General features: G+C 42.4%; 2 protein-coding genes across 2 annotated transcripts in view; one reads left to right on the top strand and one right to left on the bottom strand.

Annotated features, from left to right (window-relative positions):
- LOC308294853 (ELKS/Rab6-interacting/CAST family member 1-like) overlaps positions 1-15,295 on the top strand; it is a 37,048-nt gene extending 21,753 nt beyond the window's left edge. The window contains exons 14-20 of the mRNA XM_080737739.1: positions 1,654-1,789; positions 2,412-2,543; positions 3,846-4,006; positions 4,973-5,120; positions 6,324-6,419; positions 10,098-10,283; positions 12,240-15,295. Of these exons, the coding sequence (XP_080593865.1) occupies positions 1,654-1,789; positions 2,412-2,543; positions 3,846-4,006; positions 4,973-5,120; positions 6,324-6,419; positions 10,098-10,283; positions 12,240-12,377 (997 nt within the window). The 3' untranslated portion in view covers positions 12,378-15,295. The remainder of the gene's footprint in view (positions 1-1,653; positions 1,790-2,411; positions 2,544-3,845; positions 4,007-4,972; positions 5,121-6,323; positions 6,420-10,097; positions 10,284-12,239) is intronic.
- Positions 15,296-17,026: 1,731 nt separating this feature from the next.
- Positions 17,027-19,677, bottom strand: LOC308293956 (F-box/LRR-repeat protein 14-like). The gene has a single exon (XM_080736635.1). The coding sequence runs from the start codon at positions 19,067-19,069 to the stop codon at positions 17,858-17,860; it is 1,212 nt and encodes a 403-aa protein (XP_080592761.1). The 5' UTR covers positions 19,070-19,677; the 3' UTR covers positions 17,027-17,857.
- Between the last annotated feature and the right edge of the window lie 3,717 nt (positions 19,678-23,394).

Genomic DNA, 23,394 nt, shown 5'->3' with positions numbered 1-23,394 from the left:
GGGCTGGGCGGCCAACAAAGTAAATCGTCACTGTCGGGCAGAAACCTCGTATCTCCAAGTTTCAAATGTGTACATTTCTTTGCAAAGCAAAGCCCTGCTTCATCATACAAGGCTGTCGCATAAAAGTAGTGAAAACAGCAGATCTACAAGCTTGTAGATCGGCTGTTTTCACTAGTTTAAATCATTTTTAAAATGATAAATGCAAAACAAACGGTTTTGGACATACAAGGTTTCCACCCGACAACGACGAAATATAACTCATATAATTGGCCCACTGGCTTGTCACTTGTCATGATCTGAAATGGCAAATCTTTGATTAGCAGCAGCGCTATAGAAAGAGATCTCTCTCTATAGCGCGCAATGAGGGCCTCTCCAACTCTTTTTCCCGGGCTGAATCAGGGGCCCAGCACGTCCCTGGATGTGGGGGTACTCAAACAACGGATGTTGGTTTGAGTGTATACAGCGCCCCTACCCTGCGTTTGGATGTATACTTACTTACACGTGTCTGTCGTGTGCCGCTGTGAGCAGAGACGCCGTAGAACCCCTCCAGTAGACCCGTGACATCTGCTCTCCTCTCTTCTCTTCTCCTCTCCTTGTCCTTTTTTCGTCTCCTCGCTTTCCTTTGTGTCTGAATCTGTTTCTCTCTCCTCCTTTCTTGTCTTTGCATTTGGGAATCTATCGCCTCAACAGTCTGGCCTCCAGGTTAGTACTTTATGCTCTCTCTTTCTCTCTCCCCCCGTCTCTTTCTCTGACCATTGTGTCCTTGTTTGTGTCTCTAGAGTACAAATCCCTCATTTTGCTGCATTCCTTCCACTCCCTTTTTCCTTCCTTTCGCATCCTCCATCAACTCTCCTCTGCATCGTATCATGAGCTAAACCTCCGCTTGCCACATCCTCCCTACCATGTCTCTCACCCCATTTTAACACTTTCCCAGCCACTTTAACAGGCAACCGTCCTATATCGCACTTAATTAGCCGGTCGCACTTTTACGCACCTATGTAATTAAAAACAAAAAAAATGATAATCATCGCAAAAAATAAAAATAACGATCATCTCCTCTTCACCTTCTTCTTCTACAGCTCATTCCAAATGATCAGGTCTCAAAGCTGAACCGGAAGTGCTTTTGATCGCTTCCTGGTCATGATAGCTATTTTTAGCATTGCAACGCATTATAAACAGGAGCGTTAGCTTAGCCTCTGTCAGACGTGATTTCATTCAGAAAAAAGTTGACATGGAGTGTGCATATAGAGAGCATGCCGTGCACTTGTATCGATGTGCACGGATCTGAAATCCCCTATAGCAGGCAATGGAGAGCTGCAGCGTTAACAGCGCGAGTACACAATCACAGAGGCTTTTTCAGTGAAACGTCAGACATGTAGTTGGGGCTCTCTGGTGGTCTTGTAAAATGAATGCTGTCTCAGATCATAAGGTATATTCCTGAAATAATAGAAATTCCCGGCTAAACCACCAACAGCCATTTCTGGGAGTCTGGGAAAGTGTTAATTCCTCCACTCACTATTCTCTCTCTCGCCTCAACTCTGAGAGAGGCTGACTCTTAGTGGGACCTGTGTCACAGGTAGTGGGGCCTCGTGAGTTGGGGCGCCTCTCTGGTCTAATGCTGTGCTCCTGTTACCCCTGTTGATGCGCCTGCAGGCAGATGAAGGACCAATCGAAGAAGGTGGCATCCCTGAAACACAAGGAGCAGGTGGAGAAGAGCAGGAACGCCCGGCTGATGGAGGAGGCCAGGAAGAGAGAGGACAACATGTCAGAGAACTCCCAACAAGTCAAGGTGAGGAGGCGTGTGTGTGTGTGTGTGTGTGTGTGTGGGCAGGGGTGTCGCACCGAATTCTGGGCCCTGGGTACAAGGATTCACTGCGTTATTTTGTGCTTTATCCATTGAGAAGCAGATATACAAGCTCACAGCCCGAGCTTGTAGATCTGCTTTTTTTTTATCGTGGACATTTGTGCAAGTCTTTAAAGGTTGTTTCTATGTCAGTGGTGCTCAAACCTTTTCATGTGAAGGACCCCCATCTCAAAATATTTAGTTCCAGGAACCCCCCAGAAGCAAAATTTGAGTTACAAAATGTTTGCTTAAAAGATACATATAGTCAAAGATTTGCACACATTTTCACGACTTTTCAAAAATAGCAGATCTACAAGCTCGCGCTGTGAGCTTGTAGATCTGCTATTTTTCAATAGCTAAAATATAAAATAATGAAGGCCCCCCCCCCCTTCCTTGTGACGCCCCTGTGTGTGTGGGGGCTCAGTTCTTAGCCGGTAAGGATCACCTCACATTTGCTCACCTCACATTTGACAGCACACCCGCATCCAGTACATCCTTTGACAGTCTTTCAGTCCGTCTGTCCGTCCGTCCTTTCTGTCCTCATATAACATTTTCTTTGTATTTTTAGGACAACATACGGCAGAAGTCGGAACGTATCGAGGAGTTGGAGGAGGCGCTGAGAGAGAGCGTGCAGATCACGGCAGAGAGGGAGATGGTGCTGGCGCAGGAGGAGGCGGCAAGGTCACTCCAGGAAAAACAGGTGTGTGCCTCTTGAAGCCAAGCCACAAACGGACAACACACGTTTACATTCACGTGCCAAGATTCTCTAAATTCTTTCTTCCCTCTCATCTCGGTTTGCCCGATCGAGTGATTTCTCATCCTTTCTTTCTTCGCTTACTCTCTCTCTCTCTCTCTCTCTCTCTCTCTCTCTCTCTCTTCCGGCTTTCTCAGCTTTAGTTTTTTCTATCTTGTCACTTTCTTTTTCTCTCTCTCTCTGCTACACACTGCCTCTCAGAAGCACTCACTCAAACCAATGCATGAGTCCATCCACGCCCACTTAACGTGGTCCAAGGTATGAGCCCAGGTTAACCCCCTCCTCATTGTGTTTGACCCCCCGCCTTCCCCATCTGTGATCAGCAAACAAAATCTTAGATTTTTTACAACAAGGGTTCATGTTTTAGATTTTAGATATAATTAGAGAAAAGAATAGATGAGAGTTAAAATATTTTCATTTACTGCTTTCCATTGTTTTAGCGATTTTAGTATTTTGATTTCAGTGGGTGGGGGCATGCGTACAAGTGGCTAAATATGTCTTTTTAGACACAATAAGACGGCAATTTCTTCGTAACTATTTACACAAGCCCCCATAAGTCACATTTACCCATGAAGGAATGCGGTGCATCTTGGGAATGGGCTTATTGTGTCTAAAAATAAATATTTAGCCACTTGCATGCATGCCCCCAACGTGGGGGCATGCATGCAAATCAAAATCGTTAAAATCACTAAAACGAAAACATTTGAACACTCATCTTTTCTTTTCTCTAATGACTATCTAAAATATAAACCCTTGTTGTAAAAAAACAAAGTTGTCCTTTAAGTGCTGCCATATTTACCTGCTGTTCACTTTTTTAAAATAAACACAACATTTATTGTGTGTATAAACTCTCCACTCATAAGATTGTGCATCCGATATATATTCCATTAATTATTCACCCGCTCCTTTGTGGTCATTCAATTTAAATCATGGCACGCCACTCATGTATAGATTGGAAGCAGTGTTGTGCTCTTTGAAGTAAATACCAGGTAAATAAAATAAAAAAGAAACGATCAAATTCAATTGACATTTTCTTTGTACGTCTTGCCACCTGTGTCAGAGCTGCCCTGCTCTTCCCCAACAGTCCTTGTATCAACTTAAACTCCCCAGCAGTCATTACGCGCATATGATGGTCAATGCTATTGTGCTGCTTTCATTCAGCTCGTCTCTTTTTACTCTCTATTCTGTGTTTGTGTGTGGGGGCGTGTGCGACGTGTGTGTGCGCGCACACTTGGCGTGTTTGTCCAGATGGAGGAGCTGTTGGGGGCTATGGAGAAGGTGAAGCAGGAGCTGGAATCCATGAGGGCCAAGTTGGCCTCCACCCAGCAGTCTCTGTGTGAGAAGGAGGCCCACCTCACCACCCTGAGGGCGGAGCGGAGAAAACACCTGGAGGAGGTGCTGGAGATGAAGTAAGAGACACGCACACACACACACCCACACACACACACACACACACCAGTGTTGTTTTTGACAGCAAATTTTGATCTAGTTTTAGTCATAGTCTTTTGAATAAAATCTCATTTAGTCATAATTTAGTCTCCTGAAAAGTTTTAGTTTTAGTCATATTTTAGTCGACTAAATATCATGAGATTTTAGTTGACTAAATCTACAGTTGATTTAGTCAACTAAAATCTATTTTGGCAGGCCTTGATGGCATCGTAATGACTGATTTCACACTTGGTTGCATGCTGAAAATAGCCGATCTACAAGCTCACAACGCGTCGCGCGTTGTGAGCTTGTAGATCTGCTATTTTCAGCAAGCAAGCAACCAAATATAAAATGACTTTCTCCTCCACTAGTCCCTCCCTGACGTTTTAGTCTAGTTTTTATTTTGTTGACGAAATTGTCAATATATTTAGTCTTAGTTTTAGTCATCACAGCTTAGTTTTTATTTAGTTTTTATTTAGTTTTAGTGAAAAAAACACAGTCGACACACATTTTTCGTCATAGTTTTAGTCGACAAAATCAACACACACACACACACACACACACACACACACACACACACACACACACACACACACAGTGTCTCTTCTTTCTCTTTTAGAATTTTCATTTAACTCTTGATAATGTTAACTCTTGTAGTTAAAATTGTAGTGTAAGAAGAATTGACCCAAACAGATCAATTTATTTCCAATTTCTCACACTCAAGAGTTAAATGAACACTGCATTGGGGGATTCTCCCGCGCACATCTGCACAAAGAAGATGCCAGCCCATTGATTTGCTCCCCCGCCGCTAACCGAAATGTCAGCCAATTCCGGCTCTCCCCTGTTTGGTTTCCAGGGGCGCCCGTCGCCTTGTCAATAATAAATGATGATCGAGCTATTTACAGTACCCTTAAATGCCATGCGTGTGTCCTGTGCTCTTCTCACAGGCAGGAGGCGCTGTTGGCTGCCATCAGTGAGAAAGACGCCAACATTGCCCTGCTGGAGCTGTCCTCCTCCAAGAAGAAGAAGACCCAGGATGAGGTGGCCTTGTTGAAGAGGGAGAAGGACCGGCTGGTGCAGCAGCTTAAACAGCAGGTGAGGAGGGGCTCTTTATTTGCTGCTTCTGCAGAAGACCATAGTGCAGGGTTCCCCAATTAGTTTTCCCCAAGGGCCGAATTATGTCTAGGGTACCAAGCAGAGGGCCACAGCATTGCAGGGGGGCGACGGTGGCGTTCCCGCTACTCCAGTGCCAGTTCAGATGTCGTCGTTGTCGGGTAAAAATCTTGTATGTCCAAAACCGTTCGTTTTGCATTTATCATTTTAAAAATGACTTAAACTAGTGAAAACAGCCGATCTACAAGCACACAACGCCTCGCACGTTGTGTGCTTGTAGATCGGCTGTTTTCACTACTTTTGTGCGACGGCCTTGTTTGATGAAGCAGAGCTTTACTTTGCGGGAGAACATACACATTTTGAGATACAGGTTTTCCGCCCGACAACGACGATATGCTAGTGTTGTTGCTGCTCTTATACCACCATTATTACTGGGGTTGGTGGGGGCCTGACAGTAGCCCCCCGCAGGCCGCAAATGGCCCGCGGGCCGCCTATTGGGGAACCCTGCCATAGTGCCTAGCAACAGAGGTCTGTCTAGCAGGTTCAGGTTGAGTGGCGCATTAATAATAGATTACAAGGTTTGTTTATCACCCCCCCCCCCCAAACAAAACGTTATAAAAACTGACACTCATCATCTAGTTCTGTAGTGTTTTCTGAAGATATTGTATCAGTCTTAAGTTGTTTAAGTCTCTGCACATTAACCCTGGCGTCCCTAAAATTGCAAACATGTTCCCCAAAAGACACCAAAACTATAAAAGAAATGACAAAATGTCCCTGTTCTACAAGCTCACAACGCGACACAGGCTTAAATTAAAGTAGTATTTGCCACTTTGCTACAGACATGGAAACAGAAAGCCGAGCTGCTAGACATTATGGTCTAAATAAAGCCAGACAGTGTGGCAGGGAGGAGACTATTTACATCCTCAAATGGCCTGAATGTTGTGACGAGGATGTGTTTTTTTCTGCATGTGCTTTCAGGATGTTTTGAATAATGCATTTGACCAGGTAGTGTCTCGCTCGCCTTTTGACAGTGAAAGGAAATGACAGTGGCAGTGTTTAAACCACTGTGATCTTCCAGTTCAAAAGGCTGCTATTAATTTTAAAACCCTTTTTCATCCGGACTCATGTCACTGATGTCTTGGGTTTCTTCTCCGTTTTCCCCTTTCTCCCCCTGTGTGCCTCCAGACTCAGAACCGTATGAAGCTGATGGCGGACAACTACGAGGACGACCACCTGAAGACCGCCCCTGACCAGACCAATCACAAGCCCTCTCCTGATCAGGTAGCTTTACACTCCTTCTGTCCATTTCGCTTGGATGGATTTGCCAACTCAACTGTAACAGGCTTCTGTCCGATTCCATTAACGTCTGTCACATAGGTGACTAGTTAAAGGACGACTTCAACAAAATTCTGGGCCCTGGGTACAAGGATTCACTGCAGGCCCCCCGCACTATTATTTTGTGCTTTAACTATTGAAAAATAGCAGATATACAAGCTCACAGCACGGCCATTTTTGAAAAATCTTGAAAATGTGTGCAAATCTTTGAATATTTAAAATCCTTCTAAGGTTTTTTGAAAAACCCATGTTTCTATGTCAGTGGTGCGGCACTTGGTGCCACGCTGTGAGTTTGTATATCTGCTATTTTTCAATAGCTAAAGTTTAAAATAATTATGGCCCTAGTAACTCAGTCACACTTTTCCCCCCTTGTGACACCCCTGCAGATTTTCAACCTATCTTCATATAATCGGTCCTCACTAATGCTCAATATTAAATGTTACGATTTGTTTCTGTTCGGTCTGTGTCTCAGAGGAGGGCTGTGGACAATTCAGAAACCCGCCAACCAGTGACATCGTCGTTAGGAAGGAATAATGTTTTTAATTGGATTTTTATTAACGTGAGAACAATGGCTTCCATTATAGCATGCACATTTTCCAGGAATAGAAAGCCTGCCGTTTCTATGAGCTAGGATTTCCCCATCGATGATGTCATTGGTAGGCGGGTTTCTGAACTGTCCACAGCCCTCCTCTGAGACACAGAGCGAGTAGACAAAAATGGTACCATATAGAACAGTGAAGTCATGACGTGACTTGCTCATCACCCGGTTCTACGGAAGTAATTCTCTATGGAGAATAACATTGAGTCACCTTAAATCGTCTCATATAAGCATTGCGGTCCAAAAATAAACAAACGGTCTTTGCGATATTGTCGGCGAGGTGGCTCTGTATGGTTTATGATAGTCGGTCACTCATATTTGATAAAGCCTGTTTCTAGCGAAAATGTAACTAATTCGGCAACAGTAACATTTTTTCACCATCAGTTGATTCTTCATATCCATTTGAGTCAAACTGCTGAGATAATTTGTTTATAATTGGAACACAGTTCTTATATGACGCGATATGAAAAAGGTCTATGGGAATTCAGAATGGGGGAAGAAAACCGCGAACCAGGTAGGATGTGTAAATTACGTCCCACTTCACTATTTTATTATAATGAACATTGAGAAGACCAAATGTATGAAGATGTGTTGAAAATCTGTGATGCCGTCCTTAACAACTTAGGACTAATATACATGTTTTTAATTAGGTTTCAGTCTTTTGAAGTAGGTTCTTTGTCTTAACACGGGTGAACCGCAATCTCCTCTAACAGATACAAGGCTACGTTTTGAACTGTCTGTCCTTGTCTTACTCTTGGTGTTGTACGCACACTAACCACATGTTCCCTCCTGACGCTGCGACGGGCCTCACCTGTGCCCAACAGGATGATGAGGAGGGTATTTGGGCATAGCCAAGCTTTTGCCCGCCCCCTCTCTCTCTCTCAGCCGTTTTGTTCGTAAGGGTGAGCACGTAACGACAGCCAGACTCGTCAAACCATCCTTCATTGTTTCGTCCAACGGCATGCCTACTCATCCTTCCATTCGTTTGTGTTTGTTTTGCTGTTGTGTGTTGGGTGTGTTTGTGTTGGATGTGGGATCATGGGTGGCATGCTTGTTGTGTGTTTATTTGGCATTTCTGTGAGAGCAAAGCACAGCCATCGAGGACGTTAAAACATGCAACACCACTTGTCCAGTGCCTTAACACTGTTTTGACCTGATTTCAGACCCTATACTAGATAATATGCTAATATGAGTAGCCCTCTTCACTGAATATCTTTGCTGAAAATAACCAATCTACAAGCTCACAACTCATTGTGTTGTGTGATGCGTTGTGAACTTGTAGATCTGCTATTCGTCAAACATATGCCCATGAATAGGCATGCTGGGGTTCAAGTGATTAATGGCTTTTGTGGAAGGGATCATTGGAGGTTGTATGTGCAGCGTTCACCCACAAGTTCAGAGTAAGATGACTTTGGCAGCTCGGTGTGTCTCTATCAAAAGCACTACTGACAGGGTATAGATCGGTCTGGGTTTCAAACCTTTTGTGCCCTTCTGACCCTAAATTTACAACATGCATGTGTGGTGAATTGCACTTTTTGAAATTTAAGAAAGTTTAGTTTACAGAAATGTGCTAATATTGACAAGCTGAATTCAGTGTTTTGTGAAATGTCAGTTTGAGTAGCATATGGTGTTGAGGCCAGAGACTGTCCATGCATAAAGATGCTGCTGCTTTGTTTTTGTGATGTGAATACCATTTCTCAGTTGTGTTGAAATCGAATATGATCCGGTGTTTGTGTTTTTATGTAATTTTGGTGCTCGATTTTCTTGTTGTTGTTTTTTTCTTCATGTTGAACCACTGGTATGTTAATCCATTCAGTGGTTCACCAATATCCTGAGTCTAGATCAGCGGTTCTCAAACTATAGGTCACGACCCAAAGTGGGGTCGCGGGAAGGTGCCGTTGGGGTCGCGTATTGGCAAACAATGATTTATTTTTATCGAGAAACATGGAAAAGGTGGGGTCGTCCACTCATCGTGGCCAGCCTGAAGGGGGTGCAAGCCCTCAAATCGGCATTTGAGTCAACAAACCGCTGAAGTTAGGATCGCTATCGCGCTATAACATTACCGTGCGGACAGCCGCAGGTCATGCTCACGGAGCAACTGCTGCTGCCCGGGACGAAGAAAAACACACGGTCAGTGGGTAATGATGAAACTGAGAGCTGGATTAAAGTTAAAGCATAAAATAATAATATGCAATAATTGCCATTAATTCACCACTGTGGATAACTGTTAAATTGATTTTTTTGTTAAATTGATTTTCTGCCAACATATTTTAGCTAAATATGCCCCTACGCAGATTCTTTTTATATTGTAGCGTTTTATTGCCTCGAGCTGGAATCGAACCCTGTTCTCCAGCTCAGTCAGCAGCAGACTCGCCTCCGTCAGGAAAGCTCACGTCGGGGCGAGTCGCGATCACTACAATAGTATGCATTTGTTTCATTGATAGAATAGGCCTACAAATCAGCAGGAATCACTGCTGTAATTACATTGTATTTTTCCAAGATATTTTTGGGGGCTTTTCCGCCTTTTATTTATAGGTATAGTAGAGATGGACAGGAAACAGGGGGAGAGAGATGGGGAGAGACATGCAGTAAAGATCATCGGGAACTCAAACCCGCGATGCACTAGACTCATTATTGGAGCCTAGGTGCCCAGACGGACCGCTATGCCAGCGGCCCAGGCCTGTAATTTCATTTTCTAATAAATATTCATACATAAGACCAGCAATGTATGCTTTTATTTTAAGATATTCTTTATTTCCACTTTGAAATTGCACGATAAATAAATTGTGGGATCGCCATTAAAACTAAATTCTCACATAAAATAGGGTTGTGGTATAAAAAGGTTTGAGAACCCCTGGTCTAGATCAATAATGTTTACCGTAATCTAATGTATCTATATTTTCTTTTTGTCTTTCTTTTTACTCAATCCCTTATTTTCTATTTACTAATTCTGATTCTCACTTCCCATTGCTCTCTCTCCTTCTCCGCCTCTCCATCCATCCTTACCCACCCCTTTGAACGTGCAGATGATCCCCCCTCTTCTAGCCCTGTCCCAGAACCGCAGTAAGCTCAAGCTCTACATCGCCCACCTGACAGACCTCTGCCACGACCGTGACCCCAGCATCCTCAGCCAGCTGACCCCACCCTCTCACTATCACCACAGCGAGCCCCCCGCCTGGGAGGAAGAACTTCAGAAGATGACTCTTGAACAGGTATTGGAGCGCTCTCTCTCACACACACACACACACACACACACACACACACACACACACACACACACACACACACTCTCTCTCGTGCTCTCCACCCCTCACTCAACAGAGGCTAGGGGTGCATGATTTTGGCAAAACCTTTGAAAGGTTCCTGTTAAATGTTTGACAATTTTTCATGCTTAATTTTTAGCGTTTTTTGTTTCTTTTACATTTGGTCCAAATTATTAAAACTTTGCTGAACTTAACTGAAACACTTAACCCGAACAAGTGAATCAATCGATCTTTTCTAGCCTAGAATACAATTTCTTTTTTACACTCGGCAGATTTGATTTGGCACCCCTCAATTGTGATTGGATTTTACTTCCTCCAAAGTAGCAGGGACCAATCAGGGCCCAGTATGCAAATATGCGGGGATTTTATCTGCCCCTTGGAAATGCCGGTCCCATACAGAGATTCCAGAATAATATCTACAGTGATATTAGTCTGGCCATGCCAGGCTAGATCTTTCCTATTTTTGGTTGGACTTTTCAAATCAATCCACACTTCCCATCACAAAATATGATGGTATTTGTAGTCCTGAGATACTGATTTTGCATTTATTAAATGTTCTCAACCTTGGTTTTTCTAATTGGCTGGAAAATGCAGTATCAGTCAAAACATTGGTAAAGAGCGGTTCAGGACTCTGGATCGGCATCGGACTAACTGTGTATGTCGTGCATCGCTAGAGGTGCACGTTTGTGGTAAAACCGTTACATCACAGCTCTGAACTGGTACACTCTCTGCCCTCAACTGTAACTTAACTTAACTGGAATAATAGTTGTTTCTAGACGCTGACCGCTAATGACCGCTAATGGGGTTCTTATGCTGCTTTAGCTGTGAGCACATATCACTCATTCTTTTTGCACTGACCAATGGACACTTTTTGTTTTGTACTTTATTGACCCAGATCACATTACAGACAGGACAAACATCACACAGCTTTACATTACAAACAAGACAGACATCACAAAACAGTGTGCCTTATATTAAAAAGAGGTGGACAGACCCTAAGAACTTCTTTGTGGTTCTAGCCCAGGCAGGTTGTTTCCAAATATATAAATGGATCCCATGTGTTGTGGAATCTCCCTGTGGGGTCATTGAGAGTACTTCTAATTTTCTTCACCTTGATATTCTGCATAACATCTATAATCCACTGATTGTGTGATGAAGGTGTGCTACATCTTTCCATTTAAATACCGGTAGGATCGGGCATCTAGCCAGCAGGTGCACTGCACTGTTTATAGTATTATAAGTATTATTATGTGTGTTATGTGAGACTGTTATGGATAATTTATTTGGTTTTTACCTCTGTTTACCACTGCTCTGTATTGTTGATGCTTCTTATTCTTTTGCTTTGCTTGTACACACAACAGCACTTTTTCTTGTTCATACTTTTACCCGTAACTTTGTAACCTTAGCTGCTCTGCCGCCTCTGGGCAACTGATGATATAATAAAGCAGGAGTCTTCAACAGGGGGTCCGGGGTCCTCGGAGTTACTACAGGTGGGCCCCAAAATCTTTGTGCGATAGGATAATTCTTTTTAACGGACAACTTCAACCCTCGCATCCCTATTCTACCCTAGAACTTTAGCCAAAATAATAGATGTAGATCGGCTATTTTTGGCAAATAGGTTTGGTGTAGAGGTAAAAAAGAGCAGACCAAGTACAGAGTGAAAGGTCAAATTTACTAAGTGAACAATCAACGATTTAAGTGGTTAAATGTCTGAAAAAAGAGAAACACATTTACACGAATCCGACTTAGACTGATGACAGTGCTGTCAAACGAGTCGATGAAAATCTGCAACACAATTTTATATGACATGTAGTGGGGGTCCCTGCTTTATCTCTCTCAGCTAAGGGGTCCTTGGCCTGAAAACGTTGAAGACCCCTGTAATAAAGGTTTTTATCCATCTCCTAGCTGGAGGGTGAGCTGGAGGTGTGTGAGAGGGAGAGCGGGGAGCTGCAGGAGTACGCCAACTCTGTGCTGCAGCAGATCGCCGACTACTGCCCCGACATCCTGGAGCAGGTGGTCAACGCCCTGGAGGAGTCATGCTGATGTCCCACCTCTGTTAAAACAACCTAATAAAAACACCAGCCCCCCCACTATGTTCAGATCAACACACCGAACCCTCGTCTTCAAACCCCTCCACACGTCGGGGTGGGGTACGTCCCTATTACCATGGGAGGGGTCTCTCATGGCATAAGTACTTTTCTGCCCCATGTACCATATTTCTACGCTGTTTAGTGCAGAGCCAGACCGATTTATCGGTTTAGCCGATATACAGTATCAGCCATTCAGATTTTCTTTTACATAGGCAGTCGATGTGTCCCGGTTTTTAACCACTTTCAACCTGGTGTCCCTATTTTGAGATCTACAAGCTCACAATATGTTGCAACGCAGTGCATTGTGAGCTTGTAGATCAGCTGTTAAAAATAATATGTTATTCGTGTCTATTGTTAAAAAACTAATTGGCGTATAAATGTAATATTCTCAAATGGAAACTGATCAGGATTGATCTAGGATTTCTCATTGATTAGAAAATGTTACACGTTTGCCAAAATATCAGTCAAATCGGTGGTAATCAGTGGTTTTTATGACTCTCCAAAGTCAGGCTCATCATCGGACACAAAAGTCTGGAATCGGCCAGGCTCTAGTGTAGTGCTTCATTTAGAGTAGATATTACTAGCCTTCAGGTCCAGAAAAAAAGACGTGTTCTGTGTTTGTGTTTCTGTGGTCCTTAACTTCTTCTGACAAACTGGTTTAGTTCAAGAAGGAGGGGGAAAAAAACTGGGTCAGTTGCATTCCTTATTTGGGGCAGGAAAGCACTTTCTGTCTGTGTGGAATGTGGGAAACTTCTGCTTTCTGAGCAGACAGGAAGGGAGAAATGCTCCAGTGGGTGAGTAGTGTGGAGGCATGTACTGTAGTGTAGTTAGATTTTTGCCAGTGTTTCCAATGTAGTGGGTAGGGACCCAACGGCTGTATTATTGCCAAGTTGTTGTTTCTTCTTGCTGGTAAATTGAGACTGGATAGAAATAACCACAACAGATGGAAATCACTGCTTAAAACCAAAAAAGAAAGGGTGCATGTTATAATATTTCCTTTCATTGCTTAGAGTTGTGGATCTGTCAGGAGTCTTTGGCTCTAGGTGAGTTTCATTGCATTTTCGGCGGTTGGGTTACAGGCATAAAATGGGGATTTGTCCAGGCTTTCTGACAGCCTGAACTTTGACATAATTCTCCCGTTTTGGTCAATATTTAATGTGGGAAGCTCTTAGTTTCACATGAACAGTTCTCAATAGGATGAGAGAGGGAGCGAGAGAGAGAAGAGCTTAATCTTGGTGAACGGTTGATTATTATTTTTTTGTGATAGTTTGCACACAATGTTTACTTGTTTATGAGGTATGCAATGTTATTTCTTTTCAGAACGTTCTAGTGGCCTTGGAGCATGCACAGAGATCAGTACTGGACCTAATGTTGGGGATAATTAGTCCTCTGTACTATTGGTGCTAAGGCATGATGTAAGAATTTTCAATCTGAACCTTTGACCATTCAGTCTCATCCAAAGTTTCTATAGATGTTACTTAAAGCCCACATGAACATTATTTTGCTTCTGAATGATTCACTGAAAAGAAAATGCAAGTGATGCCCCTTTCTTGTATTTTTAAAACTTTCAGGGCTGAGGTTTTTGATTAATATGATATTGCATCGCATTCAAAGGAAGAGTCACTTTTCAGTGGATTTTGACTTTTTAGATCAGTTTGTAAATAACTCGACAAATAACACATACAATGACTCAATAAAGGTAACTAGTGGAAGATGTCGTGCATTCTTTTGAAAAAAATCGGAGAAGTTAAAAGCAGTGCAGTTGTCTTTTGTGTCTAATTTTGTCTGGAAGACAAATGTATGTGTGACAGTACTGCCATAACTTGCGGAAAGTCATGTTCTATAGATAGAGATATAAATATATATACATATATATAAAAAAAATATGATGTTTACCATATGGATATGCATTGAATGTTTGCACAGAATTTTGGGGAGCACGCTGCTCTGAACAAAATGGCCGTCAAGTTCGTGTCCTCGGTGCAAAGGAGGAAAAAAAACTGAGGGATGAAATGTGTCAAAAAAGCAAACTTTTTTAAGTGTCAAAATAACGTGTGAATTACAAATGTTTTCAAACCGTGACTGTGTGATGGGAGAGTACTTCACTTGCGTTTATTTCTAAGTAATTTTTATATAAGTCCACATAGTGATGTAAATGTATTATTCTGATATCCTAATGTTTTTGTTTGTTTGTTTTCTCCCCCCCAACATTTCAAGTATTTTGTTGGTGTGTTCGTGTGGGCGATGCCATTACAAAGATGTTTGCTCTTTTTCATGCAGAGAAAAAGAAGTCTCCGGCCATGGTCCTTTAATCAGTCGTAACCCGATAAACACACTACACTACACTTTAAATTTGCTTACACCCATATGGGTCTCTCAAAAGCAGATTATACTTTTGTTTCTACTTTGCAAATCTGTTTCGAATTTGTGTCATTATTGAATGATCTGGTAACTGGACATTCATAAATAAAACCATGAAGATTAATATGCTTATATGTGTATATATACTTTCAGTGTCGAGTGTCATACACAGAAGGACCTAAGTTGGAAGCTGTCTTTGCATTCTCATCTGGCCTCCACAGTTTGTCACCTTGTTGGAGTAGAGATTGCATCTTTCTCTAGTCCATTCTTTTTAATCACTAATCTTTCACTAGAAAGGATGGATTTTCAAAGTGTTTAGTTCCCTTACTTTGGCCTGTGTATCCCTGCCCTTGCCTTAATGTCTTGTCATCTGTTCATAATTGTTCCTTTCAATTCTTCATCCAGGAGCACAGAGCTGATTAAGGGGCTTCTATCATGTTCACTGTAATCATTGTTCTTACTTTTCTTTTGCATTTGTAAAAGAAATGTACTTACTGCCTTCTGTCTGTTTGTGTTAATAAGAAACAAACTGTGTAAAAAGAAAGCAAAACAGATGTTTGTGAGTATTTGCATTTTGTATGTATGTAAATAAATATATCCTATCAGTCTTGAATGATTATCTTTAATATGATGTGCATATTATGTTTGAGCACAAATGAAAAGTTGTCTACTTTTCTTAGAATCTCGACCCAAGTATACAAAACAATGCATACAACTTATGTGACCGTAGGGAGCAGCTATTATCAAAACCTCCGCCTCATGTCAGTGAGGCTCAATTTATTAGTGAATACATTTTCCCCATTGACTTGACTGGGGATATTCAAATGGTAAGTTATTAATTAATTAATTTGCAAGTGACTCCTGTCATGACAACCACATTGCAAATTAAATCTGTCCTTGTACCTTTTATGCCCATATATGGAGATCCTTGTCATCAATTTTAAGCCCATATATGGATATATTGTGTTAGTCTCACGTTAACCCGTGTGGTTACCGCCACACGAGTCACACTTGCAAATTAATTCTGTCCTTGTCCCTTTTATGCCCATATATGGAGATTTTAATGGGTGAGGTCGCTTCTCTCCCTTAGGGAATCTTACTAGTGTTGGATGTTAACATAAAAACTTGCATAACTTGAGGTGACCACTGTGTTTACAATGATTTTCAAGTTGAAGTCAGAATGAACCACTACATAAAATAATATGTACATTCCAAGGGCAGGATGGGCCATGTCATGTGCAATGGAAGTTCTAATCTAATAAATTGGGTATTATCAACCTGTCCAGACATCCTTACATGTTCTGGTCTCAGTGGTCTGCCACTTCCATTAGTTTGCAAAAACAAGGTTTCTCTCTCCCTAATTATCAATATATTGCATGGATTAACACTAAATAAAATCTCCCAACTGAACAGTTTGTCAGGCCAAGTCCTAATCTGTGATTTGTGGAATGTGGAAGGAGCCACATCACACTAGCGCAGTGTTTCCTGAACTCTTAGCTAATGTGTAGAATAACTAGAATTATGTTTGGGTTAATGCAAGATACTTTTGAACATGTATTCTATTGCTAGTTTGACCACTTCAAATACGCTTTATTGTTGAAATACTAATAACCTATTATAGCCCATGGATCTACAGGCTCACAACTTGTCGCAGTGCGTGTTGCACACTTGTAGATCTGGTATTTTCATTGCCTGACATGATTCAATACAAGACATGCTGTCTTCTATGGAATCCAAATGACTGAAATCAGTCGTGGCGAGTGGCGACAGAACTTTAATCCTCGTTATCAAATCATTTATAGTTCTGCTTTCAAGAGTTTCCACAGAACTATAATCCATGATATCGATAATCAAATAATTTATGGTTCTGCTTTCAAGAGTTCCCCCCAATCGCTGCTTTAAAACTGATAACAGCCCTGTAGAAACTGCAGGAATTCCTGTGATTAAAACCTTTTGAATTTGTTAAATTATTGCAACGTAGTAACCGAGTAGTTTATAGACAACAGGTCATCTGTAAACTGAAATTGGACAAAAAAATGTGCTTTTCTTTTCCAGAAAGAGATTTGGCAGATAAAATAATTTAAATATCTGGGGATATCTGAGATCATCCTGTAACTTCTGCAACTGCCAGGTAATTTCCACAAGCAACCGTGCTTAAACAGAGGAAAAATGAATCATCACAAAAATATTGAAACATAGTTGCCATCTTTATTCATAAATATCACTACAGTATGAATATAAACCATTTTAAATTACTGCTTTTTTAAATCAAACAGTCCAACAATACTGTCCTTGGAAGCTTCTCAGGAGAGAAGACTGGTGTACTGTTAGCAGGTATTGCATATAGACTTGGCAACTGTTCTTGGTAATTATGCTTAGTTGAAGTCATGTTGACATTGACAATAGCCTGTGATAAGAGATTAGCATACTGTAATATATGATATGGCATTTCCTCAGGAATAAGAAAGTGACAGCCAACTAAAAATAGGTAAAGAAAAAAAGAAAAGCAATCATCTCACTTCAATTTGAAGTACAATGTTTTGGACAACAGTCATTCATTACAAAAAATATTTATTACATAAGCAAAAATACATCGGCCAAAGAAATCTTTTTTCTATCAAAAATGTCCATCCAAGGTACTCCAGACTTTTTTTGTGAAGTGTTAAAATGACTAGCTATTATTTTGCAATGACATATTTTCTGAAATATCAAAACCTCCATTGTTAAATGTCCCAGAGAAACATGTGATGTGATTTGAGTTTCCAAGGCAGTAGGCACTCCTGTTTTGTTGATGAGTGAGGTAGCTAGCTAATGAGTACTTTACATAGGCCTAGGTGATACAAAGTAAGTACAGCAATTGAGAGCACAAGAATGAAAACTGTATGGGATTAAGGAGTGGAATACTGCAGTGAAGCTGAATACTCAGAACTCCAATATTCCAGTGATTAATGTTGATTCCCCTCTCCTATTTTAGTCACAGTATAGTAGGCAACGGTAACAATGGATATATAAACAGTCCATCTCAGTATATGAGTGAACATTATAAACAACGATGACACTTGAGGAGAGCATTCACCGAACTCGCTCACTCTCAGTCATCTGCCATAGTCCCAAGTTCAACACTTTAAGGCACGGGAGTTGCGTTATCCTCTCCAGGCCCCTCTTGGTGATCTTGGTACAACCATACAAGTCAATCCCTGTCAACTGTGTCAGGTGGTCAGCAATCAATTCCAGGCCCTTGTCTGTGATTCTGACACACTGGCCGATGTTGAGGGTCTTTAGTTCATGCATCTGGCGAACCATCCTGTTAATTCCATCATCGCTTATGTGGCAGGAGCAAAGGGAAAGAGACTTGAGCTGATACAGTCCTTGGGCAATGTAGGCTAGGCTCTGGTCCCCAACCTTGTCACAGAAGGACACATCCAGTCCAGAGAGCTGGAGAGAGCCCATTGCCAGGTGCATTATCCCAGTGTCACTGATGTTGTCACATGAGCGCAGGTTCAGACTGCACAGGTGGGTCATGTGCGAGAGGTGGATCATACCTGCATCCGAGATACCCCCGCAAAAGCTGAGGTTGAGCACTTTGAGCTTGTTCAGGCCCTTCGAGACGTGCTTGAGGGACAAGTCCGTCAGTTTCTGGCAATCCTGCAGCGTCAGCTGCTCCAGGGACAGGCAGCCCTCCGCGGCACTCCGGGTCATCCCGGAGAGGTGACCGATGCCAACATCAGACACATGCCTGCAGCTGCGCAGGTTAAGGCTTTTCAGTCTGTGCAAGCCCCAGGCAATGAGCAACAGGCCCGTGTTCGTGATGTTGCTGCAGCCTCCGAGTTCAAGCACCTCCAGGTTTTTCAGATACTGAGCGATCCGGCCCAAACTAGAGTCGGTGATCTGCTTGCAGAGGCTGAGGTTCAGCACCCGCAAGGATGGAATGTCCTGCACAAAGGCATGCCCGAGTCCGTTGTCTGTGAGGTTGAAGCATCCGCAGAGGTTAAGGCTTTCGATGTGTGGCATCCCCTGGATCACGTAGCTGAGACTCCGCCGCAGGCTGAGGATCTGAACTTTCTTGATCCCCCTCGTCTGCAGGCTCGGGAACAGGGACGGGTTGGCTCTCCGAAGATGGAGCTTAGCTTCCACCCCCCTCCACACAGACTTGTGGTAGGACGCGTCTCTCCAGGCCGCGCACACTTGGGCCACTCTCCCTTTGTCCTTAACTTCGAGATAGCTGAAAATGATGGCCAAAATCTCCGGGAAAAGGCAGGATATGTGCGTCTCCATTTCGAACATGGCTGCAGGCTGGGTGGTCTCTGCCGTCGTGGTGGTAGCAAGCACGGGGTGTATTGTCGTGGCTAGCTCTGCCAAAACTGTCCTGCCGAGGTTTGCTTGGCTGACTGGCTAAGGTGGGGAACGAAAGCTAACGTTAGCTAGCATACGAGCAAGCTAACTAGCTAGCGATGCTAGTTGGCTAGTGCGACAACATTACAAAAAAAATGCAAAACAAAAAAGAAACACCCATGCCAAATGTAGCGTAACCTACCGATGCACTTCGATCGACTGACGCCGCAAAGAGCGGGGTTTCGCACAAAGTCCTGCGTTGTGAATGATTAGGTCAATGCGGGGAATTCCGACTTCTCAAAGGCGGTCGCGATATTATTTAGCTAGCAGGCTGGCTAACGAGGCTAATGCCGTTACGTTGCCAAACTTGCGAGCTTCAAAAGCCAAAAGGACCTCCTCCTCCTCCAAGCCAGCAACCGACCCGATCACTTCAAGTCATTTCAAACTATTTCCATTGAGTTAATCCATTTTCAAAGCCACGATCGTTCAGCGTGTCTTCTATCTGCAATACGATCGATGGTGGTATTCGGGTTAAGCCAGTTAAAACAGTAACTATAGCGTCCCAGAAGTGTTTTTTTTTTTTTCTTCAGTAGCGCCAGTAGCTAACTCCCCCTTTTCACCAGCAGCTCCTCACAATTCAATAAAGGTAGGCTACGTCCCATAGGCTGGAAGGTCCGCCGCGCTGTGATTGGCTAGTTGGTCGTCAGGCAACCGTTGACTCTGACTGGCCTATTTGTGTGGCCGTTTTGGCACTCCAACGATTGAAAAACAGCCACAGTCTGGCACGATTCACTGAAAATTAACTACATTAAACTGTTTCCAATTCTGTAGTACTGTATTTGTACTTTAATTGAGTATTTCCGATACCTTACTTCTACTCCACTACATCTCAAGAGGCAAATATTGTACCTTTACTCCAGTACATTTATTTGAGTTTAGTTACTAGTTACTTACTTTGAATATTTAGATTATTATATTACAAAACATAGCTAACGGCTTTGAAAAGGTAACCGGTCTACCCGCCGGCACTATTCAGTGAAAATTAAACCGTTTCCTTCTATCCACTGCATATCAACGTTCCAGTTTCGGTTACGACTAGTGGAGACGTTAACAAATGAGCCGATGAAAACATTTGCTCTCTGACTTTTTGGGTTTATTATTTTAGCACCATTTGCAAACTGTTAATAAAGTATTCAAACAATCAAATGTATTTAGCTGCTATAAGGGCGTGCGTGAGGGAGGAATCTGCGGCATCTGCCAATGCATTTCAATGAAAATTAGCGGTTTAGTGCGGTTTCTGCACACAAAAAAGAAGAGGAAAAAACTCCATATTTTGCTTATGATGACTACAAGATATAGTATTGTCAATAGTGTAATTAATAGACTACACGTCTACAAAGTGATTATTTAACAACCTGCACCTACACTTTTCTCTACAAATGACCCTAATGTAAACAAGCCATTGTGTTGTTGGGTTTAAATCCTATTAGTAGACCTTGTATATCTGAACGGTACTGTCCTGTGCGTTTCCTATGCGAAATATTCATTCAGTCAATCCCCAGCCGGCCTAAATAGTCAATGGCTATGGTAAAAAGCAGACGGTCACAAAGTAATTTGATAATCTCATTCTCGACAGTTAAACCAGTTTGAAGAGACAATTGTATATGAGGAATAAACCATGTGGAAGTTCAAGCTGCATGTTCAAGTATTGTGTGATAACACACAGGTAACGACGGAAGACTTTGAGATAGGGGGAGGGGCTGTACAACTACGACCACAACTAGTTTTAGCAGCAGTTGCCTTGACAACCAACTAACCGCCAATCGTGGGGCGAGTGAATGTCCCCCCGGACTATGGAATAATAGACATTATCATTCAAATAAACCTCTATGAACCCGGCCCGACAATCGGGTTTCTTCTCGGATGTTTAAACTGCTACCCCTACTAGTCCCCTAGTGGAAACCACCGCCCAATAACGATGTTACTGAGCGACCAGCGCCATGACATCAGTTTGTCTTTTTATTTGGTTGAATTTGCTGTGTTTTTGTAATGGACTTCACTTTAGCAACCCACTGCAGCAAATGTGTTTTTGTTTTGTTTATTTAGTTTGAATACTTTAATGAGATACTTAAATGGTTTCCTGTGGAAATAAGCTTAGTCTTTTCATGGATCTCCCTTTAGTAGACCTTGTAGGCCTACCAGTGAATTGTACCGTCATGAAACTGTACCTTTTCCTATGCAACCTTCTAATAAAGTCTTCAATCAATCAAAATTAGCAAGTTTGGAGTATGGTAGTATGAACGCCTACTAAAGCTATGCTAAAGGGATAAAACAAAAGCCCCCGGGGGTGGGCTTGTTTCCAGTGTGGTCCATTAGACATACAATGGACCAAGATAGACAAACGTTCATACAACTCCTCATTACATGATGGAGTTGTATCACACATTAGCCTACATACCAGGCAGCAACAATACTAAAAAAAAAAAAAAAGAGCCCTGAGCCCTTTTCAATTTGGTTAAAGTTTTACTATGTAACTTTTTTTATAAAACAAATCTTAAAATTGTCCTAACTGTTAAATCGCTAAAGTTTTAGAACACCCACTCCGTTATTTTCAGCTTCTGAAGCCTTCTCTTTATATGTTTTCTATGAGCCGTGAGGGGGGGAGAATTTCGCGCCATGATGACGTAATCTGCATCATCTGTATACGTTGTGTATACGTTGCCCAATCACATCGCCGATCATGCACACATGGTACACTACCGGCCAATGCAGCGCATCTTGAAGTGGGGTCGCCATATTTGTAGTCGCCCGTGTGTCTCTTTACTCAAAAGCTAATCTCGCCTACCAGGCAGGGTGAAGTAGTCCGTTTCTCCGGAATGCCTGAACGCACAGGAACCAGGGACCCCTCTAAAGATAGCTCTCGGCGTTGTGGAGGCAGACGCGGGGGTGTGAAGGTACGAAAAACGGGCGAAAGACGCGAACGCGACCGCGGTTTGCTATATGGCTACTGACCACTAGTTGAGAATCTTACACAGTATAGCTTTAAGTTTAGTCTTGAAATTTGAAAATCACCAGTTGTTTTTTTGTTGATTCATGCATGGTGTTGAAACTCAACACCCGCCCATCATTTAAATAAGGCCAGGAGTGGCTTTGTAAGAATGTAGCCTATTGATGACCCTTTCACACCTCTGATGGCTGGGGCCTGGGGGGTGTTACCAGTAGGCTAGCACTGGCTGTTTCTAGTTTATTCAAATTTGATACTATGCTTTGAAGTGGAGTCAAAGAAGAAACTTCTTTTCCCTGCTGTGATACTGACTTTCTGGAGTCTGCACTGATCTCTGATACCAATCGTTTTGAAACACAAGACACTATCTTAATTTTAGCAGCAGCCTTGTAAGCCCAATTTATTTATTTGAGTCCGATTAGCTATTGTGTTTCTACTCTGTATCTAAGCTAAGAAAGTAATTGGATTGTCTTTGGGACAGAGGAAGGAAGACAAAAGGAGGCTGTGGTGGCGAAATGAGAGTACATGAAAGCATACAGAGGAAGAGGTTGGTGAAAAGGAAATGGGATAGCCAGAGAGATGAAGAAAGTAGACAGGAATACATGCAATGTGGGAAGAGTGGGCTGGCGAAGGAAACTATGAGGAGTTGTATCATATGAGTGGTTGGACACCAAGGAAGGGGAAAAAATGACACACCCAATTATGAATTAATTTCATTAAGCGTCCCGTGAAGCTTGGCCAATGTAACCCTGGGCGTACAAACATACACCAATTGACCAATCACAGCCCAGACAGACAAACAGACAAAGCCAGATGTAGGAGCAGACTAGCAGAGAGTCTAATCAAAATGTTAGACCACCCAGCCTGCAGCCATGTTCGGGAAAAAAATTTGAGTGACAGAGCTGGGAAAAATGTGCAAAAGCTTAGGATGATAAAGGATAGAGATGGGAATGTTCTAACAAGTAAAGAGAAGTGTTGAGAATATGGAAGGAGTACTTTGAAGGGATGTTGAAGGAAGAAAATGAGAGAGAGAGAACTGTGGATAATGTGGGTGTAGTGAACCAGAAAGTAAGAGGGATTGAGAAGTTGTGAAGAGGATTGAAGAAACGGATAACATACCGTTGAAGGTGTGTAAATGTTTAGGAGACAGCAGTGAAGTTCCTCACTAGATTGTTCAACACAATCTTGGAAAGCGAGTGCCTGAGCAGTGGAGAGGAAGTGGTAACGATTTTCAAGAGCAAGGGCAATGTACAGAGGTACACAACTGATGAGC

The sequence above is a fragment of the Nannobrachium achirus genome, assembly GCF_963921795.1.
Source record: "Nannobrachium achirus genome assembly, chromosome: 11".
NCBI lineage: Eukaryota > Metazoa > Chordata > Actinopteri > Myctophiformes > Myctophidae > Nannobrachium > Nannobrachium achirus.
The sequence above is the reverse complement of the archived record's forward strand: the minus strand, read 5'-3'. Positions and strand labels throughout refer to the sequence as shown.

What these genes read in the sequence shown, in the direction of transcription:
- LOC308293956 (XM_080736635.1), bottom strand. Translation starts at nt 19,069, where the DNA reads ATGTTCGAAATGGAGACGCACATATCCTGCCTTTTCCCGGAGATTTTG.